General features: G+C 37.8%; 1 protein-coding gene across 1 annotated transcript in view; it reads left to right on the top strand.

Annotated features, from left to right (window-relative positions):
* KIF5C (kinesin family member 5C) overlaps positions 1–23687 on the top strand; it is a 215154-nt gene that overhangs the window by 164809 nt on the left and 26658 nt on the right. The window contains exons 17-23 of the mRNA XM_036745222.1: positions 141–258; positions 1800–1876; positions 6049–6158; positions 11261–11362; positions 11691–11751; positions 14977–15048; positions 16337–16441. Coding sequence (XP_036601117.1) covers positions 141–258; positions 1800–1876; positions 6049–6158; positions 11261–11362; positions 11691–11751; positions 14977–15048; positions 16337–16441 — 645 coding nt within the window. The remainder of the gene's footprint in view (positions 1–140; positions 259–1799; positions 1877–6048; positions 6159–11260; positions 11363–11690; positions 11752–14976; positions 15049–16336; positions 16442–23687) is intronic.

Below are 23687 nucleotides of genomic sequence, written 5' to 3'. Positions count from 1 at the left end.
AAGAGTTGGAATGATGTATTAAGTGCATCATTCAAACACTGCGCTTTAAAAGAGAAACTTAAGAATTTGATTTAATTGTCCTTTTTAAACAGTTCTTAAAGTAACAATGACTCCTTATTCATTCAATATTCTTTCTTAAGCATGAAGCAAAAATCAAGTCTCTGACAGATTACATGCAAAACATGGAGCAAAAGAGGAGACAGTTGGAAGAATCCCAGGACTCACTCAGTGAAGAGCTGGCTAAGCTTCGTGCCCAAGGTAAATGTTTTATAATTTTTCCTTGTTGCACTCCTGGTCAAATACACACATGTACGCGCACACACACACACACACACACACACACACACACTCACTCTTCCTAAATGAGCTATAATCTAAGATGTTTGTTTATGCTCCATTGATAGCACACATCTACTGCATACTGATGATTTGAGGAAATCTTGAGGTGGAAGACTTAGAAGAACAGCATGGGTGTGCAATGGAAAGAGTACTCAGCTTAGAGTTACAAGGCCTAGGTTTGAATTCCTGTTCTACTTACTCGTTTACTAGTCCTTCACTGGGCCTCTATTTCCATACCTACAAGAGGAAGACAGGCAGTGATGTAGTGGAGATAGCTTATAATAACTTGCAAGAGTTGATTGTTAAATTTTCAAAGTAAACATCACACCTTGGAAATTGGCAAGCACTAAACATCAAGGCTTGCTGTATTTCTTTATTGATTGTATAGATTTAAGAAATTGGTGGAGAAGATATTAATAATGCAGACTAAACTTAAAAGCATTTCCTGTATTTTTGAAAAGCTAGTTGTTAAACATTTACCAAAAGACGCTTGGGATAGATGAACCCTGAAGTCTTTTCTAGCTCTAAATTCTAGAATCCTATGAAGTGCATGGAGGACCAGAGACATAGGAAATGGTATAGAAAGGCTAAAAATGCAGGATAGTATGCTTAATATATAAAAATGCATTGGCATCCATTATAACCTGGAGAAAGAATAGAATTTTCCTCAGCTAGTTACTGATGGTTTGTTTGTCCAGGACGAATAAAAGTGAAAAATAGAGTGCTGAACCAAGGGAAAATATGAAAGATAATTATTTTTTTTAACAGATTAGAATCATTGAATTTTTTAAAAAAATTAAAAATATTTATTTTAGAATCATTTAATATTAGTGTTGGAAAAGATCATTGAGATTATCATGTAGTTCAGCTCCTTAATTTTTCAGATGTGGAAACTGAGACTCAGAAAGATTAAGTGATTTGTCCAAGATGTCACAGCTTGTAAGTAGCATTGATGGGGATGAAAACTCAGGTCTTCTGACTCCCTGTCCAGTGCCTTTCTTACAACACTAGGCTGAAGCTGTTTCCTAGAAGAGTGTGAGATAAATCAAATCAAATGCTCCCGTTCCTTACCCCCACTGCCCAAGACATATGGAGTCCCTTTTCCTTTAGTATGGCAAGTATCTTATTCTAAATTGTAACAAATTGGGCATTATTTTGAAGGTTATCTGATTTTTCTTGTTGTTACATTAGGAACTCAAGGAACAAGTAGATTATTTGTGGAAGGCAAAATTTCTTTTTATGAAAGGTAAATTACTTTTTTCTAGACTCCCTAATAGCAGCCAGGTGTCTTAAAGAGTTAAGTCACCTCCAAGGTGCTGCTTAATTCTAAAGAGCTGATTTTATGTGGGATTGGACTAGTAAGTCTCTGGTATAGTTGCTAACAGCTAGTGCTATGTTACTAATGTTTTTTTTCTTTATCCTACATCTCCACTTTTGAATATGAATTAAATGGAAAACAGAAAAAATGCACGAAGTCAGCTTCCAGGATAAAGAAAAGGAACACTTGACCCGGCTTCAGGATGCAGAGGAAATGAAGGTACAGTCATGAAAGTCATGAAAAATTGGACTGGCTTTCTTTTCTTCTTTTTCACGGTATTCTGTCAAAGCCAGACGTGTATATTAGACTGTGGAATATAAAGTGGACAGACTGTGGTGATTTGAAAGTAGATCTTAGCTAGGAAAGAGCTGGCTAAATTTTGATGTTAAAAATATGAGTCAAGTGGGTCTGGTGTGTGATACGTAATAGAACAGGTAATGATTATTCTCTTAACATAATTTCTCCTCCATCTCAGATGAAGGGGAAAGATGTAAATAGAGTGTCCCCTCAAATCATCGCATTAGTCACTTTGTGGGTGTCTTCTGAAGCATTGCCAGTTTCTCCGTTGTGAGCTGACATCTACAGTCAGGACACTTTTTTTTCTCCTTTCTTAACATGATGAATTTGAATTTTTGTCTAAACAGAACACTTTCACCTGGTCATATTTTAAGCAGAAAATGTAGTAACTAAGTTTATTAGTTCATTTAAGAACCATGGAAATATGAAAAGTCTTGTTCCTATTTTTTTTTTTTACCAAACTATACTCAAGTTCAAGAAAGCCCAAGAAAAGCCTAATTGATCATAAGTGGTATATTGAGATTTCTCCTTTTTCCTATTTCATTTACCATACACATGGAAAACGCTCTATAAATGTCGATGATAAACTAGAGGGCCAAATAAAGTTGAAGTCCCCAAACTGAAAAAAAAAGATAAACAACTTGCTTCCCCCAACTCCCTTTCACTTTGAAATAGTGCAGAGCTAGGCATGGTGATACTCATGTGTCTCCCCTGCTGCTGCTGGGGAGACTGAGGCTGGTGGCTCTCTTGAGTTCTGAGCTGTGGTAGAGCTAAGGCCAATAGGGTGTACTCACTATGTCTGGCACCAGTATGGTGGGTCCTGGGCAGTTGAGCACTACCATTCAAGGCCACCTAAGGAGGGTGAGCCCGCCCAAGTTGGAAAACCAGTTAAAGCTTCTGTTTGATTAGTGTTGAAATCAGATCTGCGATTGGCCACTGCACTTCCAGCCTGGGTGAGGCAGGGAGTTGTTGTTCAGTCATGTCTGACTCTTCCTGACCCCATCTGGGGTTTTCTTGGCAAAGATCCGGGAGTGGTTTGCCACTTCCTTCTCTAGCTCATTTTACAGATGAGGAAACCGAGGCAAATAGGGCCAAGTGTCCTGCCCAAGACCATGTAGCTAGTAAGTGTCTGAGGCCAGATTTGAACTCAGGAATATGAGTCTTTCTGACTCCAGGCCTGGCACTTTATGCACTGTGCCACCTAGTTGCCTGAGACAGGGAGACTCATTCTCAAAAATTTTTGTAAAAGGAGAAATTAAAAAAAAAAGAAATAGAGCAGATTTTTTTTTTCTAAACCAGTCATTAAAAAATATAATGGAATTAGGTGGAACACATTGCAGGTTTCTCAGAATTTTAATAGGTTTAGCAGCTTATTATTTCCCTGTTGAAATGTGATGAAGAAACCTCTTAAACAGGGTCAGTGGGAGTTAAAAATGTATCTATCCCTGTCTTTTCCTGAAAAAAAGAAAACTCAACTTAGGCTAAACGTGTGGTAGTTATGTGGCAACCGGACAGCTTTCCTTGGAAATGAGCAGAGCATTCCCTGATTTTGGTTTGTTTGTTGTGGCTTTGCCATTTCCCACAGCAGTCCTATGCATACCTAACAATATAGGTTTGTGTGTATGTATGTGTGTATATACAATTTCTAGAGCATTCCATTTTAAAACTTTTTTCTTTGCAAACAGAACATTATCAAACTTTCCAAAATAAGTTCTATTATACAATAGCTTACAAGTACGATAAACAAAGGATACCTTTAACGTTTAGGTTATTTTAGGGCAAGAAGGTAAAAGGGGGAATAGGGGGGAGCCAGTGAAAGAAAAAAGCAAAAGAGTCTGAGAGGATCCTTGAAGAGTGTTTTGTGACACAAAGTCAAATCGTGGGGCAATGGGAAGATAGACAGCTCACACAGCTGTTGGCCAGAAAAAAATGGGAACTTGAATTTAACGCTTCAGAAATGTCAGGGGACAGCAGAGCTTAGTGAAGCTTACCTATTGTGCTTCTTAATTTCCCATGGAAGTAATCTGTGTAATCCACTAACTCCATAATTTTAGACTTAACTTTTTTTCTTGCACACTTGGCTTCTCCTCCAATTTTGACTATTCTCTTTCAAGTTAGCTTAGTACAGGGGACAGGGACGGGGTCTGTGATTTCTTAGTTATTAAGAACTCTTGGGTGAGAAAACTTCAACCAAGGCAGACTGGCACCTTCTTTGTAAGAGCTGCTTTAAGCCCTGAGACACCGAGGGGTTGCGTTGGGTCATGTGACCAAAATGGGATCAGAGTAGAACTCGCCTCCTCCTCCTACTACACTGTGCTGCCCACTGCCCTCCAGAGTCAGGAGACCTGAGTTTCTAGTCCCTGTAAGATCAGGACCTTTTTTGGTTTGTTTGTTTTGTTTTTTGAGGGGGGAAGGCAGGGCAATTGGGGTTAAGTGACTTGACAAGGTCACACACAGCTAATAAGTGTGTCAAGTGTCTGAGGCTGGATTTGAACTCAGATCCTCCTGACTCCAAGGCCAGTGCTCTACTCACTGTGTCACCTAGCTGCCCCAAGATCAGGACCTTTATATAAATTGCTTTTTGCCAAACTACACCAGAGTTCAAGAAATCCCACAAGAGAAAGCCTTCTTGACCTTAAGAGACATGTTGAGATTTCTCCTTTGTCTTGTCTCATGTGCCATGTCCATGAGAAATAGTAAATATTATTGATGATAAAATAGAGGGTTTCCTTATAATAGATATAAAATATAAGAGATATAAAATAGTTTTCTTATAACTTGTATCCTACATGCCTCATGAGATTGTTAGAATCAAATGAGATAATAGATGAGAATGAAATTGACAATTAAGTATTGTTCTTTTTGCCTCTTGGGGAAAAACAGGTGTGCACAACTATTAGGCAAGTGGGTTAGCTAAATTGGGCTTACAGCTGCTCGTTCTGGGCAAAGCAGGCCCTGATGTAGACTAATAAATTTTTCTGGGTAAGCCTCTGTGCCCATTTTACGTCACGTCATCATGTTAATGAAAGTTGTCACAGCCCTGTTTTGCCCTCGAAATAGCCATAGCTGCTACTTAACTTTGTATGTGACTTTCTCCAAGTGCCTTCACACACATTATTTCATGTGAGCCTTACAGTCACCCTGTGTGAGGTAGATGGGCAGATTTCATTATTCCCATTTTACAGAAAAGAAAACCGAACCTTCAAAGTCAGATTGTGAATAAAGCAGTGAAACCAGAACTAAAACTGAGTTCTTCCTAGTTATTGTGGTGGTGTTTTTTTAACTACACTGTGCTATCTTTTTGTACTTCTTCCATCCTATAACATAGTAGGTAATGAGCTACCGTAGGTCAGGTAAGCTTCAGAGAGATTCTAGGACCATAAACTTAGATCTAGAGGAACCTAGAAGGAAGTCTTCTAGTACCTTCCAAAGGGTGCCCAGAGAAGTTAGTGACTTGCTCAAAGTCATATTGGACAGCTAGGTGGCGCAGTGGATAGAGTACCAGACCTGGACTTCCTGGACTCATCTTCCTGAGTTCAAATCTGGCCTCACACACCTACTAGCTTGGTGACCCTGGGCAAGTCACTTAACCTTGTTTGCCTCAGTTTCCTCACCTGTAAAATAAGCTGGAGAAGGAAATGACAAAACCACTCCAACATCTGCCAAGAAAACTCCAAAAGGGGTCAACAAAGAATCAGACATGACTTTAACAGCTGACCAATAGTAACGACAAAGTCATACAAGTAGTTGCAAAAGCCAGGTTCAAATCCAAGTCTTCTGACTCTCAATATTGTGCATTTTCTGTGACACCACACTGCTGTTCAAAGGGACAACTTTTTTATTTATTGACAGGTGTTATCTTCCCCTACCTCAAGTGCCCAATTACTTACTGGTCTCATCACCCAATTCCATTACAAATATTTTGTGTTCGATAAGCCCCAGAAGCAGGGAAAGTGGTTTCTGTGAGCAGAAGAGAGGAATGTTCCTTGTTTAGGATATGAGGTTCTGGAATGATGGCAAATTAGGTCTAAGCTTATACAATGCTTTAAAAAAAACAAAAATGCAGATGTCATTTCTCTTTGCATGGTCTGCAGAAAGCATTGGAGCAACAGATGGAGAGCCATAGGGAAGCCCACCAGAAGCAGCTTTCCAGGCTCCGAGATGAGATTGAAGAGAAGCAGAAAATCATTGATGAGATTCGGGAGTAAGTTTTCTTGGTGGTTCCATGGGATTAGGGGTAGCCAAAATGTAGACACTTTTCTTTAACCAGAAGGCAGCCAAAGAAATTTGCTTTCCCCTGAATCCTTGAAGGATTTGTGCCCTTTTCTTGTCTTCTTTCTCCTGCTGTGATAACAAGATAGAGTTGTAGTTCTCTTTTCAAGGTATGTTCTCCCACTGGGACTGAGATTCCTGAGGGCTCTGAGAACAGTTAGGAGAACAATCAGGACAAGCTGCCATTCTTAGATAGTGTCCACAGGGCAGGGTAGACATTGGTGACTTTGATGGGTGGAAGCCACTAGTTCAGCAATTTGAACTCCAGTAGTTACTCCTTTCTTCTGAATGATGGGGACCCATGAGGTAAGTATGTTTGTGCAAATATATTTAAGTGAATCTGTGATAATCACTTATGTGAATAGTCCCTCCACTGTTATAGGCTGCAGCCCACTCACATCTTTACATCCTGTGCAATTCTTGTAAATGCTTATCCATAAATCTTCCTTAGAGGATCCACACAACACACTGAAGAACTTCCTCTGGTTCTTTGAACATTTCATGGGTACCACTGCAATGTTTTAGTCTATCTGCTTGTTTTCTTTTGCTTCTAATTACATGGCTAGGGTCCCTCCTTTTCCGGTCATATACACCCTTGAATGAAGTGTATTATGTCACTTCCTGTATAGATGTTACAGTAATTTGCTGCAGCCTATTTGTACTCACCATGCATTTTTCCTATCTTTTCTTTTTAGTGTTTTATCGATACTTTTTTGGTACGTCACTAGCATTTTCTAGTACCCACCTCTGATCTCTTCCAACAAAAAGTCCAATTAAGAGGGGTAAAAAACGCTTAACAGATTGGTCATGCCTGAGAGCATATGCCTCATTCTGTATCTGTAGTTCACCACCTCCTTAGCAAGAAGAAGGAAACAGGTTTTATTATTAGACTTCTGGAATTTAAGGCTGGCCTATTCACTGATATTAATCATAGTATGTTTTAGTGCTATTTTCCTTTATATTTTTTTGCCATTATGTTTGTTGGTCTGTTCAGTTGGCTATGAATCAGTTCATGGAAGTATTTCCAAATTTCTTTAAATTCTTCATAGCCATTATTTCTTATGGTGTGATGTTCCATGATTTTCATTTATTAGAATTTGTTTAGTCATTCACCCATTGATAGTCACCTACTTTATTTCCAGTATCTTGATGCCACAAAAAGATCATTATAAATGTTCTGTTACTTATGGGGCATTTCCTCCTCTCTTTAGATCTACTTGGATAAATGCCCAACAGTGATTTTTCTGGATCAAAGGATCTGAATAGCTTGGTGATTTTTCTAACACAGTTCCAAATTGTTTTCTAGAATGCTTCAACCAATTCTCAACTTTACCAACACTGTAGTATTATGCACCAAGCATCTTTCCATGGTCCTTTGAGTCACCTGCAATTTAGATTCTTCCAAGACTGTGGTATTCCATGATTTGTAGCCATATGGCATTAGTTAAGGCTATTGATGTGGAAAGGATGTATCAAGCATCTTGGAATCATTGAAATTTCCCAAATGTAATGCAGCCTAACCTAATCCTCCATGAAATTACATGCATAAAATAAATTCCCCTTGACTTGGGGATTTTGATATTTTAATTTTAGAGAGTATACAGTTGTACCTTCTATTTCAAGAATTCATAATTGATTTATGTATCTACACTTTATACAGTATTGTATCTATTAGCACAGTAAGATGCTTTGTGGTTAGAGATAGCATGATCAATAGTGGATAGGGTGCTAGACTTGAGATCAGGAAGCTCTAGGTTCAAATCCCACCTCTAACACTAAGCAAATCGCTTAACTTTTTTGTCTCGGGTATTTCCCTAAGACTCATGTACTAAGTAGTAGATATGTTATAATCTGCATGGGGGAAGGAGAAAGGAGTTCCTATACTGGGAGTTCCCATACTGACAAGATCACAAATCCTTTAAGTATTATTTATATATGCTTCAGAGTTATACAATTTGCCCAGAATTGCCATCTTAAAGGGACATGAGGAAGGGACCTGATGCATTAATTACAGTATCACACAGACTGTTGCTGCCTCTAGGACCTTTGCCAGAATTGCAAACTAAGAAAAAGTAGGAATGTTTCATTCATGAGCATCTTTGGTCATTTTACAATTGATAACTGAGGTTCATAGAAGCTTAAATAACCTTAGTTCAAGGGTAGAGTTGAGAGGTGAAAGCAGGAGTAGTAGACAGCAGGTCTCTTGACTCATTCTTCACTGTCCTTCTCCACTACAACAACCTGTTCCAGGTGGTTATTTGCATTTTTAAAAAGAATCTTGTTAGCCCAAACTGAATCTAATTAGAATAAATGGGAGACAAAGATATCTCCCTTTTGTTCTCCCTCAGTAGGGCAGAACTCTGGGCTAAGAAGAGAGGTTCTTCCTACTGCTTGAGTCTATTTTAGTGAAGGGAAGTACTCTTTCTTCCTATCTGTTCTCTGAATGGAAGGGGGCAAGTTTGAGCAGTACCTTTGCCAGGTAACCAAGTTAGTTTTTGTTTCTTTTTTTCCCCTTTCTCTCCAAACCACATAGGAATCTAGAACAGATGCCACTATATGAGACTTATGGGAAAGTCCTCATCTTCAATGAAATGTTACTGGCATGTCCCAATAGAAATCTCCTAATCTTTTCTAGGGATAAGTCCATCCCCACCCCTGAAAGGTACAAAGTTCCCAAGAAGGGCTTACCACCCTATGGGCTAATTAGTTTTATCAGGGCATTTCCCTTATCAACTCCATAGCATTCTAAATATATATATATATATATATATATATACACATATACATATATATGAATGTATGCATATATATATATATTTAGGAATTTATGTTTTATGCATCTAAAGGTTTGATTAATGATAAAACTTTTTACAACTAATAGGAACTTTAAGCAGGGCTTCCCCTCAGCATTTACCTTTTAGGAGAAGAAAGTGAAATATAAGGAAACAAGTGATTGGTGACAAATGACCTTGAAGACACATGAGGAAAATGAGTCTCAGAAACTCAGTGACTTTTCCACAGAGCTAGTTGATGTTAGAGGTAGGATTTAAACTCAGTTACAGTTGAAATTTGCTATATTCAATTAGGCTAACATTTATTAAGTGCCTACCATGTACAAGGTACTCTGCTAGGTAATAATAAAACAAAGGCAGAAATGAAATAATACTTGTCCTCAAGAGTTTACATTTCAAATGTTGAGTAATAGAAAGTGAGAAAAGATTGAGCATCAAAACATGTGGAATGTGACTGGGGATTGCCTCAAATGGTTAAATTGGATATTCTGGGGGGATTTTTTAGATTCTGGATTAGGAGCAGTCTTTGGTCTCTCCCTTGATGATCCATTTCCTTTAGTGTCTATTCAGTGATTTTTTATATTATGCACAGTGGGTTTACATTAATTTATATATTACATCATAAATATAGTTCATATATAAATAGGAAATATCATAGAAGGATGAAAGAGTGCCAAATTTGGAATCAGAAAACTTGAATTCAAATTCTGACTATGCTTCTTACTACCTGTGGCCCCACCTCTGGCACTCAGTTTCCTCTTCTCAGCTCCCTTCTAGATCTAAGGCTATGATCTCATGATTATGACATTGCCTTAACAGTGCCTCCAATTGTGCTCAGTACAAAATGGACACTAAATGAGTGTGATTGACTAGAAAAAGTTGACAATTCTTTGGTGACCAAACTGTACGGGGCCTGAGATTCTCTTAGCACTCAGAATATGGAAAACGTTTCTCAAAATGAAAAGAGAAAATTAGATCAAGGAATGAAAAGTTATGGGAAAGGAAAGTTGGCAGCAGAAATTATGGTTTCCTGAGCTAGGTTGCAGTGGAAGTGGAGGGAGGAGGATTTTTAAATGTTCTTTTTCTATTTCAAAATATCACCCCTTTTTTGTTTTATTTTTATTGCCCCTTCCAGAATACAATCATCTTGTCCTCTATCCTTTATGTGTCCCATCCTTCACACTTGTTGGAGCTTCTCCTAAGCTAGTTTTCACTTTGGCAGGTGGGGTACTTCACTGCTATTTCCTGATCCATACCAGATATCAAAATTTTCAGTCTCAAACCGAATCATGTTTTTAGTTGGCTTGCTCAGAATTTCTGACTAATTTGTTGTCTGTCACTAAGGTAGACCAAGTCTGGTAACAGAATGTTGCAATTATTGCCCATCAGGCCTCATATATTTCCTCTTTCCCCTAAACATTTTATAGACCGTTGTACGTGAATATAATTGCTTTGAAAATCACTCTTTTGTAATCACTCCTATCAGCTACTTGTACCAAACTTTTGGAAATCATTTCCAATTGTGAGGTCAGAGATCAGACTAGACATTTATTTACTATGACTAGTTCCCCTGCATCTAATGGCCTACAGGTAATGTAGCAGGTGGATAAGGTATTGGACCTGGTGTCAGAAAGATCTTGGTTCAAACCCTTTCTCTTAGTAGCTGTGTGATCCTGTGTAATTCACTTAATTTGTCTGGGCTTCTGTTCCTTGTCTATAAAATGAATGGGTTGGATTAGATGGCCCCTAAGGTCTCCTCCAGCTCCATATCCATGATCCTATGAAATAAGATTGGTTCCTCTTTTCTACAAAAAGTCATGATCACTGTAAAGGGATTAGTTACCTTGATTGTGGAGATGATGAAACCCAGACTCTTCATACATCGATTAGGAATGATGGAGAGTTTGGCAAAGATGAATATGACAAGTGTGAAGGAAGACTCTCCAAGAGATCATTGCTGACCCCTTTCTGCCATGGCCTAAAGATTATCATACCCAAGGCTGAAGTGACTGACCCTTCTGGTGACTGAGAAGCATTGCTATCCTTTGCCCTGAGCCCCTCTTCCTTCACCTATGTTCCTTCTTGTCCCCACTCTTGGGTGTCATTCTTGGCCTTGACTGGAGTTAAAGTTCACCATAATAAAGGCCTATTGCTTTATGCATTTCTGGCATGTCTGGTTACTTATGAAAATCTCCTAGTCCCAAAGGGAACTGGGACCATTGCTTTTTCCTCTCAATTTCAGTTTGAACCAGAAGCTACAGCTGGAACAGGAGAAACTGAGTTGTGATTATGACAAACTGAAAATAGAGGACCAGGAGAGAGAGATGAAATTGGAAAAGCTAATGTAAGTTGATCATTATGAGCCATTAAGCTCTGTTTCAAGTATTACTGCTTGCTTCCCCCCAACCTGTCCTTTACCTGAAAAGAGGTATCCCTGGGAGGTTTTCCAGAATACTTTTGTGATTAACATAGCTAGACATCCTTTGTTAAATTGGGTTAATTTTAAAACATATGAAAGTTCTTTGGTGCTATGAATTGGATGATTTTGGAACACTTATCTGCAAACACAAGTAGTTTGTTATTTGTTTGGGATTATTGCATATCCTTGAATCTCAATCTGTGGCTCATGAACCCATTTTTTGATGTTGTTGTTTGTTTGTTTGTTTTTTAAGATTGCTCAACGATAAAAGGGAACAGGCAAGAGAAGACCTTAAAGGATTAGAGGAAACTGTGGTATGTGAACAACAAATACGCTTCTTTGCTCCTGTTACTCATTTTTTAAAAAAAATGAACTGGTTGTTAATTCATTTTTTACTGGTTTTCTGCAAAATTCTATTTTATAGTGGCTTATTTCATTGTAAAATCCATTTCCTAAAGGATAGAATTATGGACTGTTAGAGCTGAAAGGCACTTTAGAGATCATTGAGACCAAACCCCTTATTTCACACAAGAGAGGTGAGGCAATTTTCTGTGAGCCACACTCCAAGTTAGTGGCAGAACCTTGACTAGATCACTAATTCCTAGACTCTCAATTTGATGTTCATTTGATTCCATCAGAATTTTAATTTTGCATTTTCCAGATTTTTCTAGGATGCTCTACTTCAAAGTGTTGACCCCCCATTCCAGTGCCTTCTGACTCTCTTTTGACTGCCCCTTGCCTTGGCCACCACCCTGAGCCAAAAAAAAGCTTCGGGACTCCCAGCCACTCCCTGGAGGTTCATGTGGAATCAGAATGTATTCAGCTTATCCGCGTGGTCCATCCTCTCTGCAGGCTATTCCCAGAGATGAGAGTACCTCACAAGAATGTATTCTAAAGCAGGGCTTCTTAAATTTTTTCCATCCACAACTCCTTTTCACATTTTGGCAGTGTTCCTTGGCGTTATGTGGTGTGATAGCATGTGCAGTGCAAAGTGCGCATGCTGTGTGTTCAGAACCAAGGCTGCAGTGAAGCTGCATGATGCAACACGGGCAATTGCTGCCAGAAACACTTCAGATTCATTATTTGTTTGATTTTTAATTAATTTTTGGTCATTGCACATTCAGAAACCTTTTACTGTTGCCAAATTATTCATGATCCCATATAGGGTCATGACACACACTTTAAGAAGCACTGCTCTGAAGTACTGAGAGAGAGCATATGTGGGAATGGGTGGGTAGTGCCAGGAGGCAAGATGGGGGACTGCTTACTTTTCCTGGAGCATTTTTTTCAAAAGCAGGAGGCAAAGTAGAAAAGGGTAAGGGGAATATGGAAGAAGAGTGTGAAGTGGGAATGATTTCAGAAGGTAACCATGGAGAAGTTAGAGGGAATGTTTATTGAGATGAGAACTAAATGTAGACATGAGTAAACAGCTCTTAAGTTGGTTTTTTTTAAAGGACTCTCCAATAACATTTTCATTCCCCTCAAATATGCATTTTTTTGAAGAGGGAGTCTAACATCAAAAGAAACAAAAAAGCCAAAAGAAACAAGTCCCAGGAAAATTTTGTCCAATTCAGGTCTATTCAAAGTATCTGGCTCTCACATGTACACAAGGAAATATCTTTTCTTTGATAGTCATAAATTTCCCTTCCCTTTACCTAACAAGGTATGGAAGCATCCTTTCAAGGAAAATTTCAACTGACTTTAAATTTTTCAAAGTAAACGAGAGAATATATAATCAAATAATATTCATTAAGGATCAGGAAAATGAGCTGCGTTCTGAAAAGGGTGCTGGTTAGTATGTGCCTGCCATATATATAACTGAAAGTAAAAAAAAAATAAGAGCATTGAAAGCACCTAGTTTGGAAGACTTAAGCTTTGGATATAAACTGTATGGCACATTATTCATAATAAGAGAGCTCTGGGTCACTTGAAAAAAGCAATTAACCTCATTAAGGAAGTATTTGACTTCCAGGCTTGAGTAAGGACATTTTACTCCCCATATTCCAGTGCAGGACTGGACCCAGTAAGAATGCATTAATTTAATATAACCCCTGTCTTCCAAATCACTGAGTGTTTCAGCAGTTCCCAGATTCCTTTGCTTCAGCCAGAGGACAAGATTTAGTTGGTGATATCCTCCTGAATCATATGCATCTCCCATCTTGTTAAATTGGATTTAGTCAACCCAGACAAATTGAAATTTGAGTAGGCAGTGTCTTCTTTCTCAGAGAACATCCTGCAAGCTCTCTCCTGTGTCATGATGCATGTGGGATAATGTGTTTTCGCCAAGAACTTGAACCGAAAGAAATAGAAAAGGTTTTAATGTTATGGCATTGCTCCAGTTCAGTAGCATTTGAAAATCTTTAAGTTCTTTTCTGAATCAAATTAGCTCATTCATTTGACAACTTTCTAGATGTAAAGCGTTGGGCCATTTACTAAGAGACCTACAAAGATAATTAAAAGGAGGGTCTCTGCTCTTCAGGCGCTAACAGTCCAGTAAACTGTAAAGTGCCAGGGTACCCCTTGGCTCAGTTTGCTTCACTGAAAATATTAATATTGGGCTTTGGCTCATCATTCACCAAATTAGTGTGCTTTGATACAGCCTTTAGCTCAAGCTGCTGGTTTCTTCACTTTGGGACAATTCCTAAGTGTAAGTAGACCATGGGCATTACTTAGAGGATAGTAGGTGATATGTGACTGTTTTAGACCTGGGTTCTGGCCAAATTATTAGCTGCTACTTCTGAATTCTGTGATTTTGTACACTTGCTCTCTTGGCCACCATGTAGTCATCCATTAAATATGTACATATACATATATATATATATATATGTATATATGTATGTGTGTATGTGTATACACACACACACACATTTATCCATGGGGGGATAATATTATTTACCCTCCCTATCTCATGAAGTTGTTATAAAGATCAAATCAGATTAATGTGAAAATGCTTAGTGAACTATAAAGTGCCTTGCCAAAATAAAGCATTTATTAATAATAATGGTAATTATTATTGTTTCAGAGCTCAGTCACTTTTCCTCCTGGAAGGCCCAAATATATAAGAAAGCCTTATTTTATTAATGATCCTTATTATTAGTCCTTATTTTATTTATATTAAGAAATTCAAAATTTTATTTTCACTCAAAATTCTAGATTTTTGACTCAATGTAGAATGTCTTGGTTTGCTTTTGTTAATAAATTGGGCTAGATGGATACACGTTTTCTTCACTCTCCTATACTTTTGATGTATGCAATGGTAAGAGCAATGGATTAGAATTTAGGAGACCTGGGTTCTAATCTTCTCTCTTCTTCTTGTTTGCCTTTCAGAAGCCACTTTTCTCTGGGCATCATTTGCCCTGTCTATAAAATGCTCTCTTGTCTCTAAGGTCCTTTCTAGCTCTAAACTTATGATCAATAGCAGTTATGTATGAAGAATGTGCTAAAGACATTCCATATTTTTATATATTGATGCATGTTCACAGATTTAACATGTTCATTGATTTAGCTTTGAGTATGATTTTTGAAATTTTATTTTCCAGTCCAGAGAACTGCAGACTCTTCATAACCTTCGTAAGCTCTTCGTCCAGGATCTCACCACCAGAGTTAAAAAAGTAAGCACTAGTATACTTGTATCGAAGGTAAAGATGTAAGTGCACCCTAAAGAGATGGCTATGATTGCAAAACAGCAGCATGAACTCAAAAACAAGTTGCTATGTCACACTATATTTCCATTTTTGACAGGATTAGGAAATCAAGAAATTATGTTGGCCTTCTCTTTTTTTAAAAAAAAATTTTTAGCAAGGCAGTTAATAAAGTTTATTAACACTTTTCTTGTAGAAAAGTAATGATGGGACAATTAGTTAGATTCAGTTGATTGAATGGCCAAACCCATTCAAATGGCCAAATAAAATATAGTTATTAGTGGTTCAAAGTTAACTTGGAAGGAAGGCTCTCAGTGAGTAAATCAGGATATGTGATTGAACATGTGATGTTTAACATTTTTATCAATGACTTGGATAAAAATATAGATTCCATGTTGACCAGACCTGGAAGTAACTTGAACTAAGGAGATATAGGTAGATATAGGTAACACTCTGGATGAAAGAGTCAGAATTAAAAAAGATTTTGACAGGGTCAGTTTGAGAGTCAATAAATTTGTAGAGTTTGGGGGTATTCTTCTGAACCTAAGAGTCTTTAAAAATTTATTCTTTCTAATTTTAATAGAGTTGGGCATCATCTAGTTTTTAGACAGCACTATTGAGGAAGTTGTGCTGTTTTTGAGTATATGTATAATTAAGACTACTATATTCATCTGTGCTACTGTAGTGAGAGATGACTAGATGTTCAGTCTGTCATTTGTTTCTAGTTTGTAGATTTTGGAATGTACCATTTAAAAAAGAATGTCTCCTTATATTTGTTTGGTAGGGGAGAGACATTCTAGCCAAATTGATATGACCTATAACTTTTATGACTGGATACAGTTTTGGTTTTTGCTTTTTAACTCCACCCCCAAACAAACAAACAAACAAACAAACAAACCAAACCTCTGTCTTAGAAGAATTGGAAAACCATTCAAGAATTAAGAAGTTGCCCAAAAGGTGGACTAACATTTTAGTGTTTTTATTACTTCTATTTGCAGATTAACCTGTTTAGGGGTTGAAAGGGGATGGTGCTGGTAGTAATTGTGTGTGTGTGTTTAAGATAATTTAATAGAACTTCATACCAAAATAAAAATTTTTGGATAAAGTAGTTGGACATGGCCCTGTTTCTTTTGTGAATAATGATGTAAGAAAAGCAGAATGGGTTGTTTGTTTATTTAAATAGAGTTTCTATTTTAAAGTTCTGTGTTTCTGGGTGTAGCATCAGAAGCTTTCTAATTATCACTTGATGTTTATTCAGAGTGTTGAACTGGACAGTGATGATGGAGGGGGAAGTGCTGCCCAGAAGCAGAAAATTTCCTTTCTTGAGAACAACTTGGAACAACTTACTAAGGTTCATAAACAGGTAGGACCTTTGGCTCATTTTCCCCCCTTGTCATTAACTAAAGAAAGGGTCTCAGTTAAGGCTAGAGGGAACTTAGAAATCATCTTGCCCAACCCTCTCATTTCACAGGTGCGGATACTGAGTCTCTTAATTGTGAGATGACTTGTTTAAGATTATGCAGGTAGCCAGTGATAGAATTGTTTTTTGGGGAGTAATCTAATCATGGACACCTGCTCATTTATCTGATGGAATTAATAGCGTTTTAAAATACTTCACTTATTTCCATCCTATCTCAGTCTGTTTCATAGCATAGTTTAGTAGATTTAGTTCTAAGTAGATTCAGTGATAATTCAGATAAACACACATGGTAAAATAAGGTCTACAAAGTAATATAAAAAGAAAACTATGGTAAGACCCAAAGGTACTTTATGATGGTAGCTGGCTCTTATATGGTACTTTAAGGTTTGCAAAACACCATACATGTTGCCTCATTTCATACTCACAACAATCCTGTGGGGTAACTACTATACTGATGCCCTCTTGCCATCCTATTTTAATTCTTATAACTCTTTTCTTCTCTTCATTATTTGACATATTTCAATATGGATCATATTGGACTTATTTCAACGGACCAACTTGGTCGCCTACATTACCAAGAGGATGTCACTCCTCTTTAGCTTACTAACCTATCTCATTTCATTATTGCTGGTGATTTTTCTCTCGAGGGAATGTGACATATAAAATGTGACTGGAGTTTTGTTAGTTTTTGTTCCTGTAATTTCATCAGTGTAAAGAATTCCTAGTGATAATAGTACTTTCCCCAACGTGGACTGGTAACTCTTCTGCATAAAGTTAATGAGTGATTGCTGAAAAATACAAAAGCAAGAGTTCACAGGGTTAACTATAGTTCTCTTTTCTTTGTATTTTGAAATAGTAATGTTTCATATCTGTGTAACATTTTATTAACTTCACAAAATTTGTACTTTTGCAATTTCATCTGGGCTCTATGGCAACCCTAAGAGGTGGGGGTTGCGTCCCCATTTTACAGAACAGAAAATAGAGGATTAGAGAGACTGTGATCACTTAAGGTAACACCAAGTCCTCTGACCCCTTGCCCAATGCTGTATCCACTATGCAATGGAGAAAAAAAATCACATTTTTTGGAGGGGAAATTTTAGGTCTTAGACAGATCTGTGGCAATAAGTAGTGACCAAGTTTCATAATTAGAATGAGAAATCTGAATCTATACGTTCTCCTTATCACTTAGCTAAACTAATAGAATTATTTGTAACTAGAGATACTAGGACATCCATACCATAGCAATCAGAAAAGTACAGGCTAAAAAATATGCAGCTTTCCTTTCTGTGACTCACATATTGTAGGTTTTTTCAACCAATTTTAACTTGCCTTTAATTCCCAAGTATTTATTTTATTTTATTTCCTGCAAAAGTTCCAAGATTGAATTTCCCAAAACAAAAGGAAACCAGCAGGTAACCCATTAAGCACAGCTAGCCCGAGGAGAAAAGGCCATGAGGTCAGTTTCTACCCACGTCCCATCACTGATTGAGAAATGCCACCTGACAAACTTACCATCTCACCAAAGAAAGAATGAAAAAAGGAAAAAAATCAACATACAGAAAAAGGAAAATAAAGGCAATATCTTTCGTTGTTATCTCTAGCTATTTGTACCTGGTCTAGGTTTCCATCTTCTCACATTTTTTTCTGGGTACCCATTTTCTCTTCTCTGTTTCCCTCCTAATATAACATGGACAACTTACTTAAATTACAAAGGTATGCCAAAAAAGAAAATAAATTGAGTAGGCAGCACTCTCAAATCCCATTTCCCCAAACAAAATACCTCCCAACCCCCTGGAATGGGAAATTATGAATTCAGCCCATTCCTAGCCTCATGCTGGAGTCATAATACCTGATACCTAATCTGGGGAGGAGGTAAATAGTGGGTCAGCACCTTGCCCATTGGATGCCCATGCTGTTTGGGTTGCTATTCTACTGACAAGTTTTAAGGATGCTGTAGCTGGTGTCCCTGGAATGGATGGAATAAGGCCTTGAAGAATTAGTGAGGCATGAACACATAAAAGTCTAAAATATAGTATGTAGAGAAGTCTCAATTTTCTAACACAGTCCTGCCATATTGATGCCCAAAAGTTAGGTTGCAGAGGGAGGAGAAAGGCAGTGTCTGCAAACCCTCATGAGACGAGGCATGTCCCAGAGAGATAATCTACCACGGTCACATCCCTGCCTGACTGGGTTAAGTGAACAGGAGTTGCTGAGTCCTTTTCCTACCTCACCTGTTCCTCTATGTACTAGCCTTAGTCTAAAGATACAGAAACATTATCTCTAAGCAGGTCCAAATAGATAGTAGGGAGTCTATTTCTAACAGAGACCAAGAAGACCCCACCACCCAATTTGAAGGGAGTATCTGACTTTCCCAAATGATCATAGTATCACAACCCAATCAGAGTCATGGGGAACTGCTAGACAGTTGAGGACCTTCCCAGTTGCAGGCCCAAGTAGGAGATAGCCCCTGCCCTCCTTGTGCCCCAAGTAACAAAGCCTCGGTAATTCCAGGACCACCTTCTTCCACCCCAGTTGAAAATAGTGCTACTCAGCCCTACTCCCAATCCCTTCTACCCCAACGCCTCAAAGGAGGCTAAGAGCTTCCAGGATTCTCCAGAGTACAGTGAACATGGCTGAGACCCCCTTCCTGGGAGCCCATCTCATTCCTAGAGGAAGGGATTCCCTGCCTCTCTTCATTCCCACCACCAACCCACATACAATAGGTCTTGATCCCATTCCCACCCTAGAGTCTGATCAAATCCTCTCACTGCGAGCAGCTACTCGGCAACAGCAGCTCCAGCTCACACTTAGGGCACATTTGAAGAACCTTATCCTTTTATTGCTCCTGTTCCTGAATAGCAAAATGAATAATAAGTCTAAAAACCCAATTTCAAGTCAGTGAAGAGCTTCAGCATCATTAAAGACTAGAGATGAAATTTTTTTCAAAAGTCCAAGTCAATTCATCAGTGGACAGGATAGAAGAAGGACCAGAAAACTTAAATTGGACGATAAATATATTAAAGTAGAGTCAGGCACCAATTTGCCTGGAGTAGGCTTTTCTGAAGTAAGAGAAAGCCTCTGAGGTTGAGCCAGAAATTCTACTTAGCATCATCCTAGGAGCAGGGAATCTTAAGAATAAAACCTGAACTTTCAAGGGCTTTCTTGAAGGATAACTATTGAGTAATCTAATTCTTCCTCAAAGTCTCAGACAATGTCTAATGGCTTAAGAGATGCACAGCAGTCAAGAGAATTTTCATTCAGACTAAATTTGTAGTTTAAAGTCTAATCCTGACTGGTTTATTTTAATAATGGAAATTTATCTGAATTAGAAATTGAAATAGCTGTAGTAGATTACACCTAAGCATATTCCTTTCATTTCAAATTGAGATGCATTGGTCTCAATTATATTTGAGATTATATTTCACTTGGGGGACTTGCTCAAGGAGTCCAATCTATTGTGTGCTTCTGGTAGAGAAGGCATTTGGAGCAAAAGAAGGCTCTGAAACTAGGTGGAAACTTATCAGTTCTTCTTCAACTCACACTTAAGAAACGTGCCCATGTCCATGAATGTCCATGATCTAGAAGCATTTGGGGAGGTAGAAGTAGATTGCCTATATCATCTCTATTGACTTCATCTTTTCAGTCTTTTTGGCACAGTGATCCTGAGATAAATCAGGAATCATGACAAAGATAATTAAGCCAGCAATAGCATTGTTTTTCAAAGAGAACTAAGCTTCCTTATGCAAGCATGATGGAAATGGTTTACATACACAGAATCTTTTTGGAGATAGCCAGATTCCAAGATCTTCACCAGTCATACTTAGGTCACTGGGGACTGCAGTAGTGAAAGGAGAAAAGATCTTTTGTTAACATAACAGGAATATGACCCAACACTGTAGCAGGGTTGTTAGGAAGGAACTCCCATGTAAGTCATGCCTTAGCCTTCTACATGGGACAGCTAGGTGGCACAGTGAATAGAATGCTGTACCTGGAGTCAGGAAGACCTGAGTTCAAATGTGACTTCAAACATTTACTAACTATGGGACCTTGGGCAAGTCACTTAACCTCTGTTGGCTTCAGTTTCCTCAACTGTAAAATGGGAATTATAGCACCTTCTAACCAAAGTTGTTAGGAAGATAAAAAATAAGATATTTGTGAAGCACTTTGTGAACCTTAAAGAGCTACATAAATGCTAGTTATCATCATCATCATCACCACCTGACATTTCCATAATTTATCTCATTTTGCCAGAGCTCTAGATCCAGATATAGTTTATAGTTTTCTTAATTAATATTATTTCAATAGCTCTCAATTAACCAAGCTTAGAACCCCCACCTAGTTCATTAAATATGAATTAACAAACTAGAAAAATCTCTCTTCCCAGTTGTTCTCATCTGTCTATTAAATCACTTAATTTCTCAGGATTATAAAAAATATTAAAGTTGTGGAAAATATGATTTATTAGTATTGAAGTTAATAATAAAGCAAAGACATTTTCTTTACAATATTTTAGCTATAAGAATGATCACCTCAAACCCTCATTGTAATACTAGGCAGATGATTTTTCTTCTGAAAACACAGTGTCACACCATTTATTTCATTCAGGATAACAGTCTCTTCACTAGAACCCTCTTCATCCTCTTCACAAGATAAAGGTTACAATAGTTTCCAAAAGAAAGAAAGTGTCTCTAATCCTCTTTCCCTCTCATCTTTCTCACAGTCCCTCTAGATCTGACTGGAAAATGGTATCTTTAGCATCTCTCAAGTCCTGACTCTTAATTTCCTTTTTCCAGACTCATTCCTCATGAAATTGTCTTTATCATGGTTTTTCAGAAAATAACAGTTAAGACAGTTCTTATAAAAAGAAATTTTCCTGTATGTCATAGTTCTTCATAGATAGATTAAAGTTAATCTTAGATATACTCTTCACAATTTCATGGGAAGAAGTCCATGCTAGAAGGATTGTTGTTCAGTTGTTTCAGTCATGTCTAACTCTGTGACCCCATTTGGGGTTTTCTTGGCAAAGATAGTAGAGTGGTTTGCCATTTCCTTCTCCAGCTCATTTTACAGATAAGGAAACTGAGGCAAACAAGGTTAAGTGACTTGCCCAGGGTCACCAAGCTAGTAAATGTCTGAGGCCAGATTTGAATTCAGTAAAATGAGTCTTCCTGACTCCAGACTCAGCACTCTATCCACTGTGACACCTACCTGTCCCTGACGAAAGGGTGGTCATAGCTTAATTCTCTTGTCTTCTCTCCTCAAAGTTACCACAATAGTCTCTATGGCTTCTGTAGAAGAGACTTTTGAAGCAGTGGTTACATTTATATATTATAATTATAGTAATACTGATAGTTATCTTCAGGACAGTTTGTTCTTCATAGTCTCAAGGAGCAAGACTAAAGACTGAATGCAAATGGCTGCTGAGTTTTTGAACACTGGCTCTCATTTTATTCTGGACATCTGAGCAGAAATTCTTAAAGATCAAACTTTTCTCTAAAAGAAATTGGATCTCCCCAAAGGAGCACATAGGCAGGATTTTCCTACATCCTACATAGAGATGAAATTCCTACCATAAGCAGCACTGAAGGGATTGGTTTGTCTCAAAGATCCTTATGGTGAGGGAACTTTCCTTGTCACATTAAGAAGTCAAACAACTGGGCAATTGTTCTCTTTGGTAGCTTCTAGCATGTCATTTACTTTTTAAAAATGAAGATGAAGCTAGGATTCCTTGAATACAAAATAGTCTGAAAATGCTTATGTTGCTCTGACTCCCACAGTCTCATAACAGCCTAACTTCATTTTCTGAAGTTTCAATAAAAGGATGCAAGAGGCTTCTCAGGGATTTAGATTTCTTAGGCAAAGGTGGAGATTGTCATCTATTGGCCAAAGTCAGAGCTCCAAGAGATGCAGAAAATTTTAGCCAGAAGTCTCAAAGCAGAGATCCAGGATTCTTGTTATCTTTTTCTCATGATTCCGTTACTGATTTAACAATCTCAGGTCCACACTCTGAATTGTCTCAGTTTCACTCCAGGAGTGGGGAACCTATGGCCTCAAGGCCACGTGGGGCCTTGTAGGTCCTCAAGGCTACATGTGGCCTTGTAGGTCCTCAAGTGCAGCTCTTTGACTGAATCCAAACTTCACAAAACAAATCCCCTTAATAAAAGGATTTCTTCTGTAAAACTTAGTTATTGCTATGGCTGTTTCATTACCCCTCCAAGGTACAGTTTTTATTCTTCTTACTAGCCTAAAGGAATAACATTTAGAGTAATTGTGACATTCACAGGCAGACTGCTTCCTAATTCTGATTGGAATAAAATACCAAGAAGCATCCCAGATATTCTTGTGTACCTTCCAATGTGAACCAGATCTGAGGGGGAAAGAAGAAAAAAAGCAGCATTTATAGATGCTTAAGGTGTTTGTGATATGCTGACCTATTCCCTTCACATCTCCTCCTGATATATCACCTAAGTCTCAATATGTTAATAGAAGAGATTCTAGCAAATAGGTTCCCTTTGAAGATAGTTGGCAGATCTCAAAATTTCAGGGCATGAGTCTGAAGAAGCTAGAGCCCAAAAGAGCATATTTGACATGGCCTAGAATTAGAACATGAGACAAATGAGCTGAATGAAAATAGATGATAGAAAGTATCAGTTAATTTTGTGGGAAAAATTATTTTTTAAAATATTATTATAAATATTGACTGCTTTAAAAACATGACTACTTTTTTCAAGTGTTGCCAATTAGGAACTCTATTGCTTTACCCTGAAGTATGGTAAGTAAATTTGGTGTGTTCATAAGTGGGCAATTCAGAATTATTTTCCTTCAAGAAAAGTAGGAATGTGCTAGATTGTTTTTGTATTTAACTCCATCTATTTTGTATTTTTATTACTCCAATCAGATGATATTTAAGAAAGATTTTTTTTCCTCCCTAACTAGTAAAGCAGCTAGATATTTTTGAGGATTTCAGGTAGACAAACCTTACAATGTGGAAAGGTACAATGCTGTTTTTCCTTTTCAATTTCTTTAGGTTGCAGTTTCATTTTGATAATTACCTCCAATATTTGCACTAACACACACATGGAAATTCTGGGAAAACTGTACGATTAAGTTAAACTGATAGTTACTTTAAGTGTTTAAATAAATACACAAAACATAAAAAAGGACAAAGAGGGAAATTTCTGAAAAAAGT

Source organism: Trichosurus vulpecula, chromosome 2 (genome assembly GCF_011100635.1).
Source record: "Trichosurus vulpecula isolate mTriVul1 chromosome 2, mTriVul1.pri, whole genome shotgun sequence".
In the NCBI taxonomy this organism is placed as follows: Eukaryota; Metazoa; Chordata; class Mammalia; order Diprotodontia; family Phalangeridae; genus Trichosurus; species Trichosurus vulpecula.
This window is presented reverse-complemented; position numbering and strand designations above follow the sequence as displayed.